Source organism: Thermobia domestica, chromosome 1, assembly GCF_964235325.1.
Source record: "Thermobia domestica chromosome 1, izTheDome1.hap1.1, whole genome shotgun sequence".
Lineage (NCBI taxonomy): Eukaryota > Metazoa > Arthropoda > Insecta > Zygentoma > Lepismatidae > Thermobia > Thermobia domestica.
The window spans coordinates 139,076,326-139,100,220 of NC_137454.1; the positions used below are offsets into that span (position 1 = coordinate 139,076,326).

The following is a 23,895-nucleotide window of genomic DNA, read 5'->3' on the forward strand; positions in this document are numbered from 1 at the left end:
TGGCGGCAAGTGAATGATGACTGAAGAATTGGGAGAATGGAAATATGTGGTACCCCGAAAAAACTGATGGACACAATGTTGTCCACCACTTTTTTCAAGAGTTACCGTGTGGAGTAACGGACGAAGTAACCGTTACCTGTTAAGATGTTAACTGATTGATTCCACTAACGAATTCGCCAAGATAATTACCTATCTATTGCATAAAGAATACAAAATTCGCTTTCGTACAAGAGTTATCGTGTGGAGTAACGGACGAAGTCCCCGTTACTGGTTATTATATTAACTGATTGACTATGACTCCATTAACGAACTTGTCGAGATAATCGCTTTAGCTATCTATTGCAAAAAATAGCTTTTGTTCAAGAGTTATCGTGTGGAGTAACGGGCGTGTACGTACTAATATTAAAATTTTATAAAGCTCACTTGCGAGATCCTAATAAAGAGATCAAAGTTGCAGTGGTGCGGACTTATTACAAGAAGTAATGATGATCGGTGGACCAAAGCGATATTTGACTACATATCAAGAGATAAGAAGATTTGTAGGGATTGTCTTCATAGAAGATTAAGAAGCAGTGCGAATTAAAGTAAAAAAAGAACTGCCCAAGATAGAGAGGGTGAGGGTATCTTATGAAGTAACCGTTGTTAAGGAGGAATATTATAACAACAGAAAGTAAGTCTGAGAATGAACGCTATAAGCTGAAACCTTTATAAAGTGGAAGCAAGTTGATTTTTAAGAAAGAAGTAATCTAGTTTAAGTGTGTTGTGATTGTATCATTTGTGTATTACTTGAGTTTTGATTAAAAAACAATGAAAAACGCTGAAACTTAAAATGTGTATACAAGTCGTATTGATTATGAATATGATTAAGTATTGCATTCCTACAATACATTGCAACAGCGATGAGTGCAGGGAGTGATCCGGAAAAGACTCACGCCGCATCCTGAGATTCATCGCTCTGAAACCGAGAGATTGGTACATTTTTATCTTAAATTTTGAAGATCTCACTTTTATATATATTACATCAAAGGAAGTAGATGTATTCCCATCTTCCATACAATCGTGTTTGCGGAGTAGTATACTCTGGATGATAGCTACTTTATGGCTATTGTTACGAGGAATGATCAGAAGGTAAGGTTACAAAGTGCAATGAAATGTGTATATATTATTTCATATAACCAATACAGCCAACAGATACATACATTAGGTTATTTTTCGACCTAGTCTCCGTATCGGTTGAGGCACTTGCATCGTGGAATGAGTTGGAAGATTCCCTCCTGGTAAAAATCTCGTCCTTGCGTGTTCAGCCACGTTGTCATGAAGTGTTTCACCACCTCGTCTGAATCGAAGCGACGGCCTGAAAGTAGATTGGAGTGAGATCTGGGCTGTATGGAGGGTGTTGGATGGTGTCCCAGAGAAACTACTTCAACAGCGTGGTGGTCTTCTGGGCTGGTATGAGGGCGCACGTTGCCGTGAAGAAAGATAACGTCCTCGATGAGAAGTCCTGGCCGCTTCCTTCTGATTGCTTCGCACAATCATAACAAGATCAAGTATAGGTCAGCGGTCACTGTCCGCCCTCTCCAAAAACCCCACGAGTATGATAACGGCGCTGTAACAGATCACTGTGGCCATCTTTTTCCCGGCATATGACGTCGCCTTAATCTTCTTTGTCTTTGGAGAAGAGGGATGTTTCCACTTTTTTGATGATCGCTTACTGCTGGGGGTATAATGGTGGATCCATGTTTCCTCACCCGTGACAATGCAGTAAAGGAAATAATTCCATTTCGTGAAGAACCGTTCCAAAAGTTTAAGGCTTGTACCCATGCGCTTCTCCTTGTGTTGTTTGAACAGAACGCGTGGAACCCATCGGAAACAAACTTTCCGGTACTGCAGAATATTGTGCACAATGTGACAAACGTTCCGAACGACATTCCCAATTCTGGCATTATATACCGTAGCGTGATTATTCTGTTGTCCTGAATCAGCTCCTCCGCGTGAGCTGTGTTCAACTCTGTTGATGCCGTGCTGGATCGGCAACTGAGCTCCTCGTCGGTAACGTTTTCTCTACCAGCCACAAACTTTCGACACCATTCAGTGACATGCTGACGAGACATTACAATCGCTCCGTAAACCGTTATATGCTGCTGGTGAATTTCAGCTGCGGTTACAGGCTTCGACCACAGAAATCGAATAACTGGGCAGACTTCTTCGCGAGACCAATTTTCCAGACGAGTCGCCATTTGTGTTCATCTACATCTAGCACCACCATAGGTGGCGAATGGCTGAAACTGCACAGTTATAAACTCCATGTATTAAAATTGACCGCACATCCCTCATTCCTCTGTAACAGACGGAACTCCAGAAATATCGATCGTGTAATCTTAGTTTCTGATCCTCCCTCATATATTATGCGTTTTTCTTCCCCCACTTGAGGCTGAGAGCACGGGGTAACAGCGGCAAGTGCTACAGGACTTGGCTGAAGGAACAACCTGGTTAGGGTCGACAAAACATAACATTTGAACTGAAATACATACCAGTATTCTTTCTTAACTAAAATTAAAATTAAAGAATTAATAAAAATTTACATTCTTTTATACTTTCCATTTTATTGGCAGTTAATCCATACATTGTCCATACAATGACTACACTAAACTTACATTTGTTATACGCACATTGCAATTGCATTCCAAAGAGGAAGGACCCAAACTGAGCCGGCAACTAAGCTGCCATACTATTTAGCGATTCTTAGGCTTCAAATTATCGGCTTCGAAACGCACAATAAAATGGAACTCCACTATATCCTCAAGAACCGTAGATTGTTAAGACTGTTGTATGTCCTGATTTAGAGAGAAGAGCTAGTTCTTGCTTTTGAATTCCAGTCCAAATTAGGGTTGCCAACTGGCCGGTTTTTCACCGGCCTGGTCGGAAATATTGCTGTTATTTTGATTAAGGACGGTGACCGGTACAAACTTCTTACCAGCCCCTTTATGACAGTTTTTTTTTTTTTCAAATTTGTATCTAGTTCGAAGTATAGATTTAAAAAGTAGCTTTCATTCTGTAAATCCAAAACTGTCACCTTTCACCACCTATCAACGATTAAGATATGTTGTTCATCTGTTTAGATAATTTTAAAGAGATGACAGGGACTATATCAGGAAAAATTTAAAATGTACTTGTAAGGAATTTTATACATTTATTGAGAATGAAAAAGGACTTCTTGAAGCAATTTCCTGTAGTTGTATAAATTTAAAGAATAAATTTCATTTTCTAAATCCAAAATTGTCACGTAAATATTAATATACTTTTCTTCATCTGTTTCGACAATTGTAAAGAAGTAACAGTTACTGGTAAATGTAATAAAATGATCAATGCCAGTTTCAGTTCTCATTTATAGCACAATGTATCGATTAAGCTTATTAGTGAATGTACTAAGGATATGCAGAATACAGGTGATAATGCACTTTTGTTCACGATAGTACATTTCCTTCCCATGGATGAGTCCGAACAGAAATACTTCTCACTTGGACCTATATCATAGGGAATTTTGAAGAGGTGCCGTTTTTTTTTTATTTTCCAGAGTTGGCAACCCTAATCCAAATCTGGTGGACATATTTAATTATGTGTTTGGGGTGCTTTGGTGTTGCGACTCTGGTCTGAAGAAAAATTAGGACAGGGATACAAGTTCCCATCTAAACAAGTTCATTTTCGTTACAAGAGCCACTGCTACTTATTACAATTAGGCTAGTGAGCCTTATAAGATTGTAATGTTAGTACGTCCATCCGTCCGTTACTCCACATGATGACTCATGAATGAAGGCTAATTTTTTAATTTGTGGTTTTGCATTTTGCAGCTAGAACGATTATCTCAGCCGAGTTCGTTAATGGAGACGAGCTGTTTACATCTTTTCGTAATATCTCTAACTTTCCCTTGCTTCTATGCAACCAGCACAGTAGCAAAGACATGTTGGTTGCCTATAATAAAAGGATACGTAGCTTTTGTTACTGTAAAAAGCCCTACATTGATCACATAATCCACATTACTGTCTTTATTATTAAATTAATATCCCTACTTGAATTTGTATTAAAGAATTATTTCCTAAACGAAAATATCAAAATTGTTTAATGGGAATCGTATAAATGCATTTTGTCAGCACCAATTCTATATAATGCAAGATCTAGAATTTAAAGTGAGACCTGAACCACTATAGTACGTTTGATACCCACACATCAGAGACAAACCCGGGTCGTGATGCACTAAAGTCATACGTTCTAGCCAATAGCTTAGGGAGAGTACAGATAGTTAGGAAATTTGACATCACTGATGAGCACTAGTCCATATATGTTTGAAAAGCTTCTTTTAAATTTTGTTGTAATCTTAATTGGTTATTAGTGACATATAAGGGAAAAACAACTAATAGTTGTCAGTTGAGGAAATAACATTAGTAGTGATTGATTTTTTTTTTTTTAATTAAGAAACGGCTGTAAACGTAGGCAAAAAATCTTCTTCTGTTGAAGTGAAACATTTTAGTTTGATTCTAAAGATGATTTGATTGATTTAGAGCTTATCGACACTTTAAGCACCAAGGCTATATGAGACGTAGATCAACAGTTTAATATGGAATGCAGACCACCGTAATGAGTTCAGATTTCAACACTTTCCCACCGGGAATCGAAATCGTGCACCAAAGGCGCGTGCACAAGCTACTGGCCTAGAGAACAGGCCGCCATTTTAAAGGAATTCACAAACTTGAATACTCTGTCTAAATGTAAAATTGGTTTCACAAGCAATTCTTCAGACTTCGTTAGCTATGAGCAAGTTTCTCCTCCATGCTCAAAGTCTCCAATTTATAAAATAATTAATTAGTTAGAAAAGTGTATATTGAGTAGTGCGGGGACACGGAGGATCAATGGTAGAACGTTCAACTTTGGCGCAAAGGCTCCTTAATTCGATCCCAGGCTATATAAGTTTGTAGTGGACAACATTGTGTACATTAATTTTTTGGGCTTCTCCCATATTCTTATACATCAATTCTTTTACAGTTATTCATTTTTATTAATCACCAGTCTCCTTTAGCATAGAGAGCATAAGTGTGCGACATTAAATGAAAAGTGCCTTAGGTTCACATTCATGACAAATATACTTAGTGATATTATTGTGATTGTTTTCTAAAAATTTAATTTTATTCATTAGCACATACGAGTGAAGCAGAAGCCACAAAATTCATAATTACATCATGTGTTGAGAGGGTAAATTCTAAAAAATCAAGAGTTACTTTTGTATAAAATAATTTCACCTTAACAACCTACCCTTGTACTAATGTAGGTGTATGAATTCAGCACTTCATCAGTACCGGTACAGTATTATGCAATTGTCAAATTAGCAGCAATAAAAATGAATTCATATCCAATATGAATTCAAAATCCAGTAATTTAGGTCACATTGTGTAGGGTGATGAAGCTTCTTTAGATTTATCCAGTCATATTAACAGATGTAATTGTGTTTATTGGTATAGTGAGTACATGTATTTGACATTAAAGCATCAACTAAATCAGCCTGATGTCACTGTTTGTGGTGATATTTCAAGTTCTGGTGATTTAGGACATTTTTTAATGCAACAGACGATATATATATATATATCTTGAAATTCCTGTGAATCAAATTGTTTCATAGTTACATCAGCGTAATTACGAGACTGTAATTTCTAACAAAATTGACTTGCCAGCACGTTCACGTAACTCCATCTAATTGATCTTTTTCTTTGGGAAATACTCAAGGACAAAGTTTATAGTCGGAAACTACGAAGCGTTGGGGAATTGAAAAATTATATCAGAGATGCATTTCAAGAAATTAACACATACACTTCTGGAAAAATGTTTGTCGAAGTGTGAAAGGTAGACTTCAAAGCTGTGTAAATTGTGATGGACAGTAGTTTGATCATATGCGTTAATACAATTTTCAGTGTTTCTGTTTTTAGTTTAACGTCCCGCGACAGTGCACCAAAGCTAAGTTAGGCAGTGATGATGAGATACTTTAATGGTGAAATAACGAAAGTTGGAAGAAACCGGAGAATCCCGAGAGAACCCCCACACACGGTGTTCCATTGCAAACCGACTTAGCAAGAGCTGAGATCGAACCAGGGACTCTAAACGGCAGAAGTACTTTCATTATCTGAATTTGTATGTGTGTCTGTCTATCATCACATTTTCGCATAAAAAAGACCAAATTTTGTACACAGATGTATATTCACCAAATCTGATGGCGTACGACGTTTGTTTTTTTTTAAATTTTCGACATGTGAAATTGACCGTCTGAAAAAGTAACGTACGCATATGTACAGTGAACCATAGTGCATATGAAGTACGCAGCCAAACCGTGTGTACCAAGTTGCATACTCTCAAATCTTTGTATTCTTTTGCACTGATCTTATTCTTCCCGTGCTAAGAACGGACATATAAGCTAATCCGAGAATTGATAGGGGCAATCCCGAAGGTATTGCTCGTCGTTGTATGTCACGCATTTCTTTACTTTCAAAGATTTATTATAAACCACGCGAAGTTGGCACTTCGGCTAGTATATAGTAAAATTTAATTTGTAATAATCGTTTATCAAAATTGAATTGTATTAGTAAATATAATTGTAAATGTAATCTCAAAATAAATGTTTTCATTTTAATGTCCATCTACTTTCCTCTCTCGTTGTATGTAGCTGAAATGCCTGTTTTTCTCATGGGAAGAATGTTAATGTAAAATATTTGAATTTCCCTCCCCTTCTCCCTTTAAACGTGTATTTGAATCGAAATAAAATGATAACCTAGCTGAACCCAAGGTTTAAAAATTTATTGTAAACTGTACAACTGTGCCCGCATTTTTGGCATTTTATAAATACAAAATGGAAAATAAAAATATTGTAGAAAATGTCTCCCTTTAGAAGCTAATTTTTCGAACACGTGACAATTTATTGTTACATATATTGCCTAATTGCACTGCCACATTTGAACTTATCTGAATTCACGTCGAATGCAGAGCAATCTTTCATGCTACCTATCAGGAGTCGAGAAGACCTCTAGTACATAATATGTATATTGTTATCGCAGATTTATTCTGCATTTAAACGTGGTGGCTCGCAATTGAAGAAACCTTAGTGAAACTACTTTTCACTGATTACAGTGCCATCTATCACGAATCGAGAAAAATGTTCCGAACAAAATTTACGTACTTTTCCTGTAGAATCCTAACCTGCAATAAAAAGTGAAGGCTTATGTAAATTTTTTAAGTTGCCCCATCCCCACGGGGTCTAATTTTATCACAGGTGAATTTACCCCTCCAAAATGAACTTTTTTCCCCCGTCGATACTTGTTTCTCCAGATATTTTGTCGTCTGAAGTTAAAAAAAAAAAAAAAATTGTACAATGCAAATATAGGCAGGCAGATATTAACTTTGTGGCACGAATTAACTGTGATACCACGAATTAACGGTGTTACCAACTCAACATGAAGTTGTTTTCTCAAATGACACTGCGTCAGGTTATACATTTCCAATCCAAATATAAAACGAAACCTTACGTCAGCACACTTGCCATACATTGTTGCAAACTAAAGACGTTACAGCATCCCAAACACCGACGAAAAAAATGTTAATAATTTCGAAAAAATATTAAATAATACTTCTAATTGCGTAGATGGTTTTCAATACACATAAATATCATAATGTTGTTTATAGCAATTCGTTATTTCAAACCATTCAGGAGATAGGAAAAAATGGTAAATTTTAATTGCTTGAAATAGCTGTATTTGTAGGAGCTTTTTAAAACAACTTTTAAATATACGTAGCTTCTATAACATTACAATAATACTTTTTAGTGGGTATAAGTCCAACAAGTTCGTGGAATTACTAATTTTAAGCCGTCTTGCAATCTTTAACAGTTTTTACTATATCTTCAGAACGGTTTGAGATATCAAATTGCCGTAAACGGTATTATGATCTTGATATTTATTGAAAACCATTATGCAGTTGAAGAGTAGATTTGTAGATTTATCTAAGCAGCTTTTCCAAATAAAGGCTTTTGAAATATTTTGTCATATTCAAGTCATATTTTCAGTTCCTTGTAATATTGTTCGTATTAATTCGAAATCCGATATATCAAGTTTCATAGTATCAGACACTAGGAGTACTTTGTATATACATTGTTCTATCTGTCTCACGTGCGTTATTGTATAATCACCAAAATTCGGTTGTTTGTGATACTGTAGCGCCCTTAGCTTGCAATACTGAATAATAAGTTAACATTTTTGGATCAAAATATCCAATATATTTTAATTAAAAATTTTCTTGTAGGCCATATATCTGGGGAACTGCATGTAGTGTGGCCGAACCCAAACGATCAGTTAAGTTTGGATTCTCTCCATGGCCAAACTATTGTATCAAACGGTAAGATTTTAATAGTGGAAATAGGGTACGGTGACTCAGTGATAGATCGCTTAATTTTGTGGCATAGAATCCCTTGTTTAATTCCATTCCATGTGAGTTTGTGGAGAACATGTTCTTATGTTTGCTCAGTTTTCCTCCCACTTTCTCATTCCTCCAAACTTTCCAGTAACAGACAGAGGAACATGAAGAAAAGTTTCTATGGAGCTATCTCCATGGTTGCTGTCTTACGTATACATTTTCGTGAGCCAGGGGGCCCGGGACACACCTTGCCCACCCTTCGGGCGCCCATGGTAAGTTTCACGCTTTTTTCTTAATATTTTAATATACGATGGGGACCCAAAATAAACTGGTCTTTTGATAGTTTTGACATCATCAAAATACTTCCATTCTAAGTTTGTTTTTTAATTCTCGGGAACAGAAAAAGTCGCACGGGGCTAAGTCTGGCGAATACAGAGGTTGGGGAACGATAGTTCAACCCTGAGATTCCAAATAGCGGTTCAGACAAGGCTGTGTGTACGGGGGCGGTGTCAAGGTGAAGGAGCCAGTCACATGTTCACCAAGAGTTCCGGGCGTTTGCTCCGAGCATCCCGCAGCAAACGTCTTAAAACTTTCAGAAATATTCAAATCAGTTGTAAAACCTTTCAATGTTCCATGTTAACTAGCAACGAAATGTAATTATTTCGTAAATATATTAATATCACGAGTTATATTATGGTTACCACAATCGTTGTGTAAAAAATGTTCTTGACGCCTCGTGTCTACATCTGTTGAGTGTGAGAATTACAAGGGGGATGAGCAGGAAATCCCCTTTGGTAATACTGGATGTTACTATAACCAAAGGAGATTTCCCCTTATTCCCCTCGTAATAAACGGCAAAAATCTGTCTCCAACATTGGGGGAAAGGACGGGTATGTCCGTTCCCATATTTTTTAAAGCGATGTTCAAAATATTTATTAAGTTGAAAAACAATACTGTGAAGGATCAGGGGAGCTGAGTTGTCTTCAACATCGAGAGGCGGGCAGATTTGGGGCTTATTCTGGGGGAATATCAATTTCATCTCATTTTCATTTGTGGCAATCGGACACAAATCATCACATTTCTCCCCAAAAAACACAAAACACATTTCAAATAGGATTATTGGGGAGACAGTCCCTCAGTTCCAAGATTGGAGGGGACATGTCCCCCTCATCTCCGTGCTATTTGTGCTAGTGCTTGTAATACACACACTGTCAACAGATGTAGACACGAAGCGTCAAGAACATTTTTTACACAACGACTGTGGTAACGATAATATAACTCGTGATATCAATATATTTACGAAATAGATTACATTTCGTTGCTAGTTAACATGGAACATTGAAAGATTTTACAACTGATTTGAATATTTCTATTGTTTTAATTCATTATAAACATATGGTGAATGAATGTTTTACTTGTAGCTAAAAGTGGCTACTTTATTGGTTGAAGCAAAAAACAAGCAAAAAACAAAAAAGGTGGCTCCAGCGGGAACAAGCCCGGGACCCTTCGCACGTGAGTTACAGATGCTACTGATTCTGCCATGCCGTCACTTGATAAATTTGCGCAACGTACGACATATGCGGCGAGTCGAAAACTTTAAGACGCTTTTTCTCTGCTAAATTAGGCCATTGCGCTCTCCCAGTTTGAAATATGAACACTTTAAATGTACTATTACCTTGCAAAAAAATGGCCCCGAAATTCATTTACCAACGTCTCCTTTCTCCTTGTTAGTGGGAACACCAACACGTCTCATTTTTAAATTCTTAGTAATAATCCGCTGGCGCACGTTCCAACTTACTCCTGTCTCTTCTGAAAGTTCGTCGTTTCGAGATGATGAAGGGCGTCCAGAACGAGTATGATCTTCAACACTCATCTAACCGCATTTAAAGAACCGAAATCATTCGAAAAGTTGTGTACGGCTTATAACATCCTTCATGAAAGCCTGTTGAACCATGTAGTAAGCTTCTGTTGCCGATTTTTCAAGCCGGAAGCAAAATTTCAAACACACTCTTTGTTCCTTTAAATCTGCAATAACGGTTTCGTAGGCGGCAAAGGAGAACAGTTGAGAAAAACAATATTACAATCAAACGTTAACCTATGAATAGAAACTGCCGCACGCTTTATCAGATTTCTTTTGGGTCCCTCCCCGTACAACTTACTGAAAAGCATGTTTCTCAAACTCACGGGGCATTTAGCTCCCCTGCCTTCCCCAAAGAATCCTGCCTCTTGATCCGAACTTACCGTCTGCATTTGTAGTTCGAATCCCGTGTTAAGCTGTTGGTCCACGTCCCACAGTCTCGCTGCTGAACCGGACAGTGAACTCCAAATGAACAATATGTCAACCTACAGGACATTATAGCTTGTGACGATTTTATACCTAAATGATTAATTAATTTACGTTCACATACTTGATGAACAAATCTCCTAGTGCAGTTTTTTTTAATATTGCTTAAATTTTGTCTTTATAGAAGGCTAAGTGTAAAGTACTGTAGAATAATTAAAATGATGGTAATCTCTCTCTTTCTCTCCCCCCTCCAGCCCCTTCCAGGAGAGATTATAGGAGACCATTCCTGTCCACTAAACGCATATTATTTCGTAGTGGATAATTTTAAAGCCGTAGATCACTATGAAAATAAATAATTGTCATAGTTCGTTCATCGTGTTTTGTGAATATGAGATAAATACAGGTACATGCTAATTACTTATTTGAGGCCTCATCTTGCAACTAGGTGTAATTTATGCGAGTATACATTAAATAAGTAAATAAAAAATTAAATAATTGTGAGGAGAAAATGCATTATTTCTCAATTTCATGTCTATATCAGCTGATCTGTTTTTGCAGTCGTACTTATATGTGACATATTCAATAGTAATAACAATAATGAAAAAAAAAAAAGGAACGCTGAAAGTTTTTTCCATAAGACACTGAATATATTTATTTAAAAAATCAATTTGTCTAAAGCATTAGTGAGTGGCAGAGAGGATATATGCATTTCAACACAGTAAGTGGATGGTAATTTTGCGGACAGACAGCGCCCATTAGGGACTTCGCGTGCGGTTTTGTGAGTGAGTTTCGTGAGGCCGTAGGTTAATTGGTGTTACCATAGCAAGGTGGTGGTAGAGTTACGGCCAAGTGACCTTGATATTTTGTCTTTCAGAGAAGGTGGGTAATAGTTGACGGGATGACTTTGTTTTAGTAGAACGCAAGTATGGTCACTTTTTATTACTTTTTTCCTAGGCGGGTGGGTGGGGATGGTCACCTAATCACCTCGATGATGTAATTGACCATGGAATGAGAGCCGATCGATAGCGAACGGAGTCCCATTACCGCTTGCCCCCTGGTGATCACCAGTTTCGCTGTTTGTGCGCGCGTGTGCCGATCCGATGCCGTTGGAGCCGCCAGGATTTTTCTCTCACTTGCTTTAGCAGCTCGTCGCCAGTGCTGCCAACCGTTGTTGTCCAAGAGGAGTCAGAAAAAAGGAACTTTTCGCTTTTTTAATGTTTTATTTTAGACGCGTTGTTTGCAAGCGTTACATGGAAGGCGGGGAAGAGCGGAAAAGAATGATCCTAACAAGTATTGAACAAGTAGTGGACCGGTACCACAGTCCAACAACGCAAGACTTGACCTTGTGTGTGTTGCTTTGGTATGAGCAGGACACGCATATGCACACACACACACACACACACACACACACACACACATATATATATATATATATATATATATATATATATATATATATATATATGTGTGTGTGTGTGTGTTGGACGTTATCATCTGACAAAGGAAGTTAGGTTTGATGTTGAAACTAGGAGATAAGTGAGGAAAAATAAAGTGAGTTTGTTACGTTTATAAATGAATGAAAGTAAAATAGTAACATTAATATTTTACGAACAAAAACTTTCAATTTTTCGATAATTGCTTTCGGCAGTTACTACTTGTAAACGTCCAAAGTGCTGGAACATGCCATTCTGCATGGTAGGATGACGTAGGCCCTATATAAAAATGACAAATTCATTACAGTAAAAGGCGCAAAGAACTTTCTTCTTGATGTATTGTGCATATTAATATGGTATTTAGAATTGTAATTTCTCTCATATATATTAATTATTATTTTAACAGTTCATTTACAAATTTTTAGCTTCATATTAAGTCAAAAGAGAAATTATTTTTCCTACCATCAAATCTGACAGAAAAAAAATGTATATTAAGTAACGTACCCGGTGTCTTTTTCTGTTTATGAACTTGTTTTTCAACAAGACTGACAAAGAACTACTTTTGGGTCTTGAAACCTACTTCTCTTGACTATAAACTATACCGACAGACCGCACTTGTCGAAGGTCGTGTGGTCAAGGGCAAACACACGGCCTTTGTGCTACGTGACATTGACGAAGAAGAGCGAAGCAGTCACGTGGTGGTGTGTGTATTTATATGCGTATTGTGCTAACATTTGACCCACCACGTGTATAAAGCCGGACACTATTCAAGAGAATACTTACACAAACCAATTTGCAGTCAACTTATATCGTGTTTTTCCTCTCCCCCACCACATGAATGATCGAAGTTCTTTTAGACCTAAAATGTGAATAAAGAAGTAAAATAAAAGGCAAGTAGAGATTTTTTACATGAGTTGACACCAATGTTCGTCACTGTGTGTCACTGGTCGCTCTCTTGCAGCGTGGTTGCCGTATTTCTCCCGTGTGTGTGTATTTCTTCGGAAGCGAAACCGTTCAGGTAGCTGAAAAAGAAACGCGACAACATTGCGCGGTGATTTTAGTAGGAAGGTTCGGATCGGCTCCGTGAAGGCAGAAATACGTATGCAAAAGACTTCGGCCCCGCAGTGAGGACAAAATTGGTAATCAATTTTTTCGCCCTTTTGCTGTGCTTTTAATTTCGGTTAGCTATTTTTTCCCCAATACGTGGAGAGCATTTTGAAGGAATACGACTTATTAACTGGTAATAATCGACTAAGTAAGGCAAATACTGAAACTCGTCAAATAATGCAGCTAATTGATACAAAAAGTTAATAGCGAAATACTGAAGTAATTAACATCTTAACATGATCAGTATATACTGTATGTATTTCCCAGGCAACCAACCCACCCACCAGTTAAAAGTTTACATTGCTGGAAACCAGGGATGTACAAGACAGCTCCGGTAGCAAGCAGCTTGGATGGATGCAGACGTTTATTTCCTTTTGGAGAAGTATTTCAGGGACTCATGGCGGGCTCAAAACTTTTAGAATTACTTGAATAATACTTACGAATAGCAATTAAATACCATTGTGAATGCTTGTTTGAGAACTTTTGTTACGGAGTAGGGTATTTTCTAATAAAACTTGTAAAATATATTCAGTAAAATTACTTATATTGTGCGAAATATTGTAGTGTTTCCAATCAAACAATGGTCAAAAGTAGAATAAATAAATAAATAAATCTATAATTATTTTATCAACAATATGTAATAAAAGGTACATAATTAAAATAAATAAATAAATAAATAGAATTATATAAAATCTTTCGAGGTTTCTGCTTCAGGAGTTTCCATTATACGAGGTACATATCAAAAGTAATGCGTTTCGTTCTAATTTCCAAGAACAAGGAAATATAGAGAATTAATCTACCTATTTCTCAACAAACTTTTGAGAGATTATTGACACACGTTGCCATCGTTTTGTGTAGCATTGCCATAGTTATCTTTGGGAATAGGCCCTATGTTTCAGATACTGGAAAATAGCACTTCCCAAGGATGATCTAGTGGCAAAATGTCGTGTACGAAGAGAATCCGTGAGGTTTGGAAACAACTAGAAGTCACTCGGGGTTAAATTTGATCGGTAGGGTGGGTGTGGCAGAAGTTCAGTACCGTGGTCTAGAGACCTGCACGGGCCGGGCCTAGCCCGAGGCCCGAAGCCCGGCCCGGCCCGCGGGCCGGGCTTGGGCGGGCCGACTCTGCTATTTCTTTGGGCCGGGCCGGGCTTGGGCGGGCCGACACTGTTATTTCTTTGGGCCGGGCCGGGCTTGGGCTGGCCGACACTGATTTCTCTTCAGGTCGGGCCGGGCTGGGGCCGATCAATTGCAATTTTTTAATAATTATTGACTTTCGTTAAACGATAATTGAAATAAAGCCAAACGTTAAAGAAGTGTGTCCGTGAAAAATGTTACAAGGAATGCAATAGCTATTTACATTTTATGTTGCTTAGCGGCTCCACTTCCACTATAGAGGATTGCAGGCATCATGCGGTAAATTGAGCTCTGACCTTGACCTTTACTGAACTCAAAATATAAAAAGAAGGGGTGGGAATGTTTTGCCTGTCGCTAAACAATATTGCCATCTTCACTCTATGCTAAAAATCAATAAGGTTAGATTTTTGTTACAGGGTATGGAGTTTTTGTTCTCTCGATGACAGGCAAAGTTCTAGGAGGCAATGGTACCATTCGGAAGGCAAGCGTCAGGTTGTGAACCAAAGTTTAGAAAATGTTTCTGAGGGTTCGGTCAAATTTAGTACTAAATTTTGAGAAAGATTGGGGCTCGAGCTAATTTTTAAAAAAATTTATCGGGCCGGGGTCGGGCCAAAAACTTTTAAAATTTATCGGGCCCGGGCCGGGCTTGGGCGAAGAATTTTGAAAAACTTATCGGGCCGGGCCGGGCTCGGGCCGAAAATCTCCAAAACTTTTCGGGCCCGGGCTGGGCCGGGCCTAGGTACGTTCGGGCTGGATTGGGCTCGGGCCGAAAAATTCGGCCCGTGCAGGTCTCTACCGTGGTCAGCCAAGAATGAGGTCACAACATTAAGCACGATGTGGCGGTACATTGTCCATGCTGAGGATAAAATTGCCATTTGCCATTTGTTGTCGTTTCTCAGTCAATTTTGGCAAAAATTCTGTATCCAGAAGTATACGAAAATGCTCGCGTGTAATTGTATGACTTTTCGGAACAGAGTGGTACAACGTGCAGCTGCGGGAGGAATTTTACAATTACACTTTCTCTTAAACTGAAAATATTATGTCCCCGGGCAGTATCAGAAACACGTTCAGACACTGTGGCTCAGCTGCTGTCACCTAGTAAACAAAACTTGCTTGCTTAGAGACGTAGGATGTAGGTCTCTGACGCTGCAGATACTTTCCTGAAATGATAATAGATATGGACGTTAGAATAAAACGGCACGTTGCGACTGGGAAGCACACAGACCGACCCAGCCCGCGGGCCGACTCTGTTATTTCTTTGGGCCGGGCCGAGCTTGGGCTGGCCGACACTGATTTCTCTTCAGGTTGGGCCGGTCTGGGGCCGATTAATTGCAATTCTTTAATATTATTGACTTTCGTTAAACGATAATTGGAATAAAGCCAACCGTTGAAGAAGTGTGCCCGTGAAAAATGTTACAAAGAATGCAATAGCTATTTACAGTTTGTGTTGCTTAGCGGTTCCACTTTCACTATAGAGGATTGCAGGCATTGTACGGTAAATTGAGCTCTGACTTTGACCTTCACTGAACCCAAAATATGACAAGAACGGGTGGGAAAGTTTTGCTTGTCGCTAAACAACATTGCCATCTTCACTTTATGCCAAAAATCAATTAAGTTAGATTTTTGTTACAGGAAATGGAGTTTTTGTTCTCTCGATGACAGGCAAAGTTCTAGGAGGCAATGATACCATTCGGGAGGCAAGCGTCAGGTTGTGAACCAGAGTTTAGAAAATGTTTCTGAGGGTTAGATTAAGTTTAATACTAAATTTTGAGAAAGATTGGGGCTCGAGCTAAATTTTTTAAAAAAAATTATCGGGCCCAGGCTTGGGCCAAGAATTTTAAAAACTTATCGGGGCGGGCCGGGCTTGGGCCGAAAATCTCCAAAACTTTTCGGGCCCGGACTGGGCCGGGCCTAGGTACATTCGGGCTGGATTGGGCTCGGGCCGAAAAATTCGGCCCGTGCAAGTCTCTAACACACCTAAATTTATTAAATTTCAATTTATTAATTATCTGTTGGGTAAAAAAAAGATGAACCGCGTGTTTCTCTTTAAAGTATAGGCATACACTTAGTACAAAACACTAATTGTTATCCCTATGAAAAGAATGAAAAGAGTTAAGTATTACTAAAAACGTTTCAGATAAAGGAAAGCTCGTACCACCTAAAAACTAGGCCCTTCTCGTGTTTAAACTATCGACATTACTAGCACACGAAACAGTTGGAAAAAAGGAATATTTTTACCAAAAAATCCCTTTCTTCGGGGTTTTCCCGCCTTAGATACATGATGGAGACATGTGAATGGTACCGCCTGAAAGGCAGTTCTATTCTGAAGAAAATGATGTGCAAACCATGATCCTAGGGTAATTAGGGATGTCTTAGGGAATTTTTACAAAATATCCTTCTGTATACGGGAATATGGTACATTGTCAGTATATATATATATATATTTTGGTGGGCTTACTTTTGCACCTAGAAGATTGAAATTGTGCATAAACATTCAGCCCACCTAGTAGTATTTATCAGATTTTTTCAGATCTCTGGGTTAAAACAAGGGGGGGGTCCAGAGGGGCTAAAAGTTGAAAAAAGGGATATTTAGACCAAAAAATCCCTATTTTGGGATTTTCCCGCCTTAGATACATGATGGAGACACGTGAGTCATGCCGTTTGAAAGGCAGTTCTATTCTGAAGAGAATGATGAGCGAAACATGACCCTAGGGTAATTAGGGATGTGTCAGGGAATTTTTATCAAAATATACTTCTGTATAGGGGAATATGAGACTTTTTTTTTTTTTTTTTTTTGGCGAGCTTAATTTTGCACCTAGAAGATTGAAATTGTGCACAAACATTCAGTCCACCGAGTATTATTTAACTTTTTTTTTTTTTTTTTTTTTTTTTTTTTTTTTTTTTTTTTAGATTTCTGCTTTAAGACAGAAGCAATCGAGTTAGACTTCAAACATTTCTCGTTAACAATTCCGTCAAAGCAGTAGTCGTAAGGAGCGATCCATTTAATTTTGTGCTGGTTAATGATAAAGCAAAAATGGTTATACCTTTGGAGTTATGGTAAAATTTGCTATTAATAAGGTGTCACAGTTCTGCGTTTTGTTTAAAACCTTTGTCTGATTCAAAATGGCGGATTTGAACATGGCCGCCATCAAGGCAACTCTTACCATAGACCTAGTATTTATCCACCTGCTTTTTATTTATTATCATTAACACCAAATTTACAAGGTGGGGTAAAGGACTAATACATATGCTGCAACAATATTTAATTTCCCTGTAACTTTTTACCAATTGCGCGTAAATCAAAATTAACGTCACCATTGTTCTTCTGATTAAATTTGTGCCTTAAATCATGTGTCACATGACCCTATTCCTATTTTAAAAACTTAACCTTAATTCAAAATGGCGGATTTCAAGATGACCGCCGTCAGGTATATCCTCACTATATGACTTCCCCCTAGTCCTAATATGTACCCATATATTTGTTATTCACCTTTTGTCGTTACAAGAGGTCTTACAGAGCTTTTGCCTCGAACTGTATGAAGACTATTCTGTACTTCCATGTGATGTTCTGGTAGCTGTATCTTCTAATCCCCTGGAGCTTCGCACCTACAACTTCACTGAAATACTTACCAAATTTAGTACTACTTTCTCATATGTGTCTCAGTCAGCAACTCGATTCACCCAAACGTAAGGTTTACTTGTCAGACGCAGTGACAACGCCAGAAGGGCAAAGAGAAGCGAGCGCCCTCAGTGGCAATCTCTACTTCTCTAGATATGATCTGTAATCAAGTAATACAAGACAATCCTTTTCGGGATACTTAAAAAATAGCCCCTCCTCCCAAATATCTGCTCCTCTGTTTACTCTCCTAAGAAATTAAAGCTAGGACCGTCACTGCTCAGATACGAACCTGCATAGTGGTTCGAATCCGGTTTCATAGTCTTGATGTAGCGTAAGAAGACGGAAGGAGGATTCATGAAATTATACTTTATTTTGTTGTTGAAATCCATAGAATTGAAACAATTATCGTAAATATGTTCTTTCTTTCTTTTTTCCCAGCTCAATTGGCAAGTAAAGAGTTAAAGTTTGCGTTAGGTTTGTGTGCTATCGGGTTATATTTCCGTAGAGCAGTGGTTTCCAACCTTCTTTGACTGATGACACTTATCTGAATGTCCACGACATAGTAACACACTTTTTTTATTTTCAATTAATAAAACTATGTCAATATAAATAATTGTAGTGAAAGTTTCTGTAAATTAATGACTCTATGTATTACTAAGTATTGTTGCTGCCGTTGGAGGCGTTGATTGATGCAATTTGTCTCAAAAGTGATTTTAACTTCTTTTTAAATGCTTCATGATTTTTAAATTCTGAAATTTCGTGACACACTCTTTAAAATTGCGCGACACGTCGGTTGGATACCATTACCTTAAAGTGCCACTACAAGATAATGCTGCGGATTTTTATCAGTTTACAGCACGAGTAAACTAGAATGATACTCGTGGGAAGGAGATACTCGTGGCAAGGAATGGGAAGGAGACGTCTTTTTGATTTTTTGAAAAGTACGCATCAATATTTGCATGAATCAATTGGTAAGGTTGAATTCTTGTTGCTTATCATTGCTTACAACCAGAGTATTACTTCTCTGACTTTACCGGTCTTGCTTTGTTTTTCGGTTTTGTGTGTCATACATTGTACGTGGAACTGTCGTGTTGTATAGTACAACTATCCTTGGAGTTGTTAGGTTTATTTGAATTTGAACTGTGCCTATGAAGATTTGATCCATTTATGAAGTATTAGGCATAACAACCATTACTTGATTAATTATATACAGGGTGTTTCAAAACAACACCGACAACGTTTGGGAGGTGATTCCTGAGACCAAGATAAGACAAAAAGTATAGACCAACCTGGGTGCACAAGTGCTCCCTTTCGGAGTTATAGGCTGCCAAAAACATGAAAAAATGAACTTTAAAGTTCCGTGGCTCCAAAACTGTGGGACCTATCGTAGTCAGATCAAGACTTCACTTAGGAAATATGACGTGCCCTATCCAAAAATTCTTTTAGAATCTTAAGATACTCACGCAACAATTTTTATAGAAGGGGTTTGGACACGTGCATATAATATGAAGTACTCATCAACTACTTCTATAAAAATTGTTGCGAAAGTACCGCAGGATTCTGAAATATGGATATTTGGATAGGGCACATACTAGTTCCTATGTGAAGTCTTAACCCGACTACTGTAGATCCCATGGTATTGGAGCTATGGACCTTTAAATTTCATTTTTTCACGTTTTCGGCATCTTATAACTCCGAAAGGAAGCATTTGTGCATCCTGGTTGGTCTATACTTTCTGTCTTATCTTGGTGCCAGGAATCAGCTGCCAAACGTTGTCGGCGTTGTTTTGAAACACCCTGTATATTTATCTCAAATATAATGTAGAGTCGAAACGTAATATATATATATAACCTTACGTATTCTTGTTACATTATAATCATTGTTTTTTAAAGTAAAAACCATATAGAAATATAAACTAATACGTATAAATTATGACATTTACTTTACAAATAAGATTGCTCATTGTAGCCCCAGATATAACCATAGCGTGTTGTTTTTATTTCTTCTAATCTTCACCAGCATAGACAATACCTTTACTTATGAAACATTTTTGATCAACCATCTATTTATTGCATTTCATCGTAACAGGAGTAAGGAACATTTGAAGAAAAAAGGATAAAGAAAGTTGTGTGTTACAGTTTGCTTTCATTGATGATGTGAATTCTCTCGTGGCTAAGCGTTAGCATATGCGGGTTCGATTCGCAGCAGGAGCTCATGTGGTTCAGATTCCACGTTAAAGCTGTAGGTCCACGTCTCATATAGACTCACTGCAGAAAAGGATGCTAAAACCAAATCAAAAACATTGGTTCAGAAAAGAAAGGAATGAAATTTCATTTAAACTTTTTCAAATGCGTAGAAAGTGGATAATGTTCTCTTTTTATAACCACAAGACATGGAATTCGAATATCCTGTCTTCCTGACCTCAATATTACGAGGCGGATGTTGAGAGGGAGCCTTTACTATTAATAAGAAGGCTCTTGCTGACTTACAAAAATTTCCTTCCTTTTATTGTTAATATTGTACATGTTGCCAGTGTAAAATTGATTTGACCGTATCTGGAATTTTGTAAATAAATAAATATTTATTATAAACATATTCAAAAGAATTGAAAACAAGTACTTATTCTTATTGAAGGGTTGAAGGAAATATTAAAAAAACATTCATGATTGTTGTAATGGTACGAAAACAGATCCTTCAAAACAAGAGTGAACAATAAACTTTTTTTGAACATGACTGTACATATAATTGTCGCGCGTTTAGAAAATGAATGAAAAGTAGTAAGTGGTCAATAAGTAATGGAGAATATATATGTCGAGTGAATTAATAATGCATAAGTACTCGTTTCAAACAGCTGAAGGAATACTGAACTGTTTTCAAAATATCACACGTTCTTTTACTTCGCATCTTCTGTCGGCAGAAGTTGGCAGGGCACCTTATACACTGATGTACGTAAGCAGTGAACAAGATGAAGTCATGTATTTGTAACTAGTTACAGTTAGTTAACTGTGCCTTCTTAGCGATATTATTGTGTTATCAGACAGTAAACATCGCACATACTTCTCGCCTGTTAAATTGCTGGTCTCTCAATAGTGAGGAAACTTTACAGGTATTCAAGCCATCAAAACGAAGCTTTTTTTTTCTCTTCGACAGTTTTCACTATAAAAGAAAAACTCATTGTTAATGTAGTTGAGAATCTGCCTGATGCGAGAACTTCTCGCTTTTCTGTAGCTACTAGAGAAAACGAGAGATCGTTTTGCAGTACTTACGTAGGAAAAAGAATAAAAAAGAAAGAAAGAAAAAGCGGATTGTTATGCCGGCAGTGAGGAGGATTGCTCGAGGGATCAAAGTGCTGGAAGGAAGAAAAGTAGCAGATGCTCTCTGAGTGGCCCCCGCCGAGATTTAGGGAAGCGTCCTCGTTCAATTACATTGTGCCGGCGAGTAATGATAACCGTGTAGTGTTGCGGGACGACTTTATTGATTTTTAGGGTGACACTCTTCTCTCCACGATGGAGCAGCTCGTCCGGGAAAAAATCACTCCGTGAGACAATGGCCTCAGTGCTTCCGACGGAAAAATGGCAGCAAGCGGAGTACGGGAGAACTTTCGCAAGAATCCCAAGAAAAAAATCGGTTGACCCAGTCGACACCTCGGGGGAAAGGTGGCCGTGAATTGTGGTGCAACCATGTGAAGACATTTTCCCCCTTTTAAAACACGAAAACACAGGAAAACTAACTTTTCCCCAAAGTTAAAAGGCTTAAGTAGGCCTATTCCAGTGGATTTGCAGTAAGCACCATTTTTTCTTCCTTATGGTAGAGTACGGTTCAGCGGCAGAGCCCGTGCGTTCACAACGACTAGGCGAAGAACAGCAGAAATCAGCTGCAAGTAAGTATTTGACTCGAAACTTATGTGTTAAATTCCCCCCCTAGTGTTTGTGTGTAAAACACCCGGCATTTATAGACCATGTGTTCATTGCGCGTATCAACAGAAACTCTATGTTCGTAGTGTACAATTCAGAATTGTTATCTAATGTTTATTTGATAATGTAAGCCAAAAATCACGTAGATTATTCGTGTGATCGAATAATTCATTTTAACTTGCCGAGCGCTCACTTGACAAAGAGCATACAGTGTTTACTCTCGGACGAGATGAAAGTTTGTGAAGCGAGCTACAACCGTGACGTATAGTTCAGAGTACGCTGAACTGGTTATGACGTCATGAGAACGGATTCAGGTGAAAGACCCACAGCGTTTCTTGGATGTCTAGTTGAAGCGTTTAATGTTTTGACGGCCAACGATAAATGAAAATGTAACATAAATAATTTATAAAATAGACACAAAAGTCAGAATTTGCCAGTTCTGTGTTAGCTTCTAAAATGGAAGCACATTGCAAAAATCAATAAAAATAAGCTTCTTTCCTAGTGACTGTTTTGATATGTATTTTTATTATGAGAAATGTAACTTCTAACTTTTCAAGGACACCGTGTAATTTACTAAAATATCTTTGCCAAGAATATTACATTTTCCTTCTTTACTGTTATTTATTTGTTAAATGTAGACATTGAGAAATTATTTCTTTCTAACTTGTGTACGATAAATTCTAGTGTTTTTTTTTTTTTTTTTTTTTTTTTTTTTTTTTTTTTTTACAAAACAGTTCGTGAGACAGAGGTAGAAAAGAGAAAAAGAAAGTAAAAAAGAGAGAGAGAGAAAAGAAAAACTCTGAAGCGTGACTTAGTGGAAAGAGTTTCGATGAGGACATGTTACAGTGTAAGATGGGTTGAAGAGTCGCTGCCATAAAAATTTACCTAGTGTATATTAGAAAGAGAAAAATATGTAAAACGGAATTTTCAATATTTTTCAAGGTATGTGTTCATTCATAACAGTTTTAATATATTTCGAAATTTCCTATTTTAATGCGAGTTTGTTTTATAGTAGAGGATTTCAGTTGTTTTTATACAGAGACACGGTCAGAGCAGAAAGTGACGTGTCTGTGGGAGAATGGTGGCGGTCTAGTTTAAAAATCCTTATAGCCGGCATCATTTACAACTTCGCGAGAGTGATGAAAATGTTCTCTCTGCGAGATTATTGTGGTGTTTGTAAGACCAAATTTGTGGTCTGAACGGTTATATTGCTTGAAATGTATTATATGCTGCGATAGAAAAAAAAGTTTCTTTTAGTACGTTCCAAATTTTAGTGGTATAATTAGTTGGGAAAGAACTACTTAAAAGTAAAGCGCATACTGACATATCTCACACAGTATGGTTTATTTGTATTAGTAGGAGGAGCTTCAGTTATTTATATACATAACTATGACATTTGATGTGAACAAATTGAGCCTGCTCGTACTTATGTAATTAGCGTACGCGCCCTGAGGATGGGACACTCAGGTTCAGTTGCCAGTCAGAGCTCATGTCGATCGGATTCTGCATTTAGCTATAGGTCCACATCTCTTAGTGCTGAAAGGGACCTAAACTCCAACTGACTAACCAATTAAATATTTATTTCATCAATATGGCAGTGCTTTTAACCTCTTTAAGATAAAATCTTACAGAAGATATGTTGAGATTGTAAATAATGTTTTTTTTAAAGAATTGGAATCACGAAAAAAAATATTTGAGAATCAAATGCAAAAACGGAATGTTTAATTAGTGAATCACTATGAAGTCTATATATAAATCGAGATCAGGAAGGTAGTGTACTCGTAGGGCTGTCGTACTTTTATAGTTCTGTTTTCTTTGTAACTATATATTTTGCAGAACTTCACCTGTTCACTTCTTATTTCAACATAATTTTTATATGTACCTGTATAAAGTAGATCTCAAATAACCCGATTCTCTTGAAACTTCCATTGTTTATCAGAATTCAGCGTGTTCGTTAAT

The 23,895-nt window shown here is 37.6% G+C and overlaps 1 protein-coding gene and 1 long non-coding RNA gene across 6 annotated transcripts in view; both read left to right on the top strand.

Moving 5' to 3' along the window:
• LOC145689580 (uncharacterized) overlaps positions 1–13,850 on the top strand; it is a 41,534-nt gene extending 27,684 nt beyond the window's left edge. The window contains exon 4 of the long non-coding RNA XR_014132106.1: positions 13,534–13,850. This is a non-coding gene — a long non-coding RNA (uncharacterized LOC145689580). The remainder of the gene's footprint in view (positions 1–13,533) is intronic.
• Positions 13,851–21,414: 7,564 nt separating this feature from the next.
• Positions 21,415–23,895, top strand: part of Chi (LIM domain-binding protein 2 Chi) — a 142,390-nt gene continuing 139,909 nt past the window's right edge. For 2 of the 5 annotated variants that reach the window (XM_081763752.1, XM_081763758.1), the window contains exon 1: positions 21,420–21,902. In XM_081763752.1, the coding sequence (XP_081619878.1) occupies positions 21,827–21,902 (76 nt within the window). In that variant the 5' untranslated portion in view covers positions 21,420–21,826. Of the gene's footprint in view, positions 21,903–23,895 lie in introns of all 5 variants that reach the window. The other 3 variants (XR_014132105.1, XR_014132104.1, XM_081763749.1) reach the window with 3 other exon arrangements.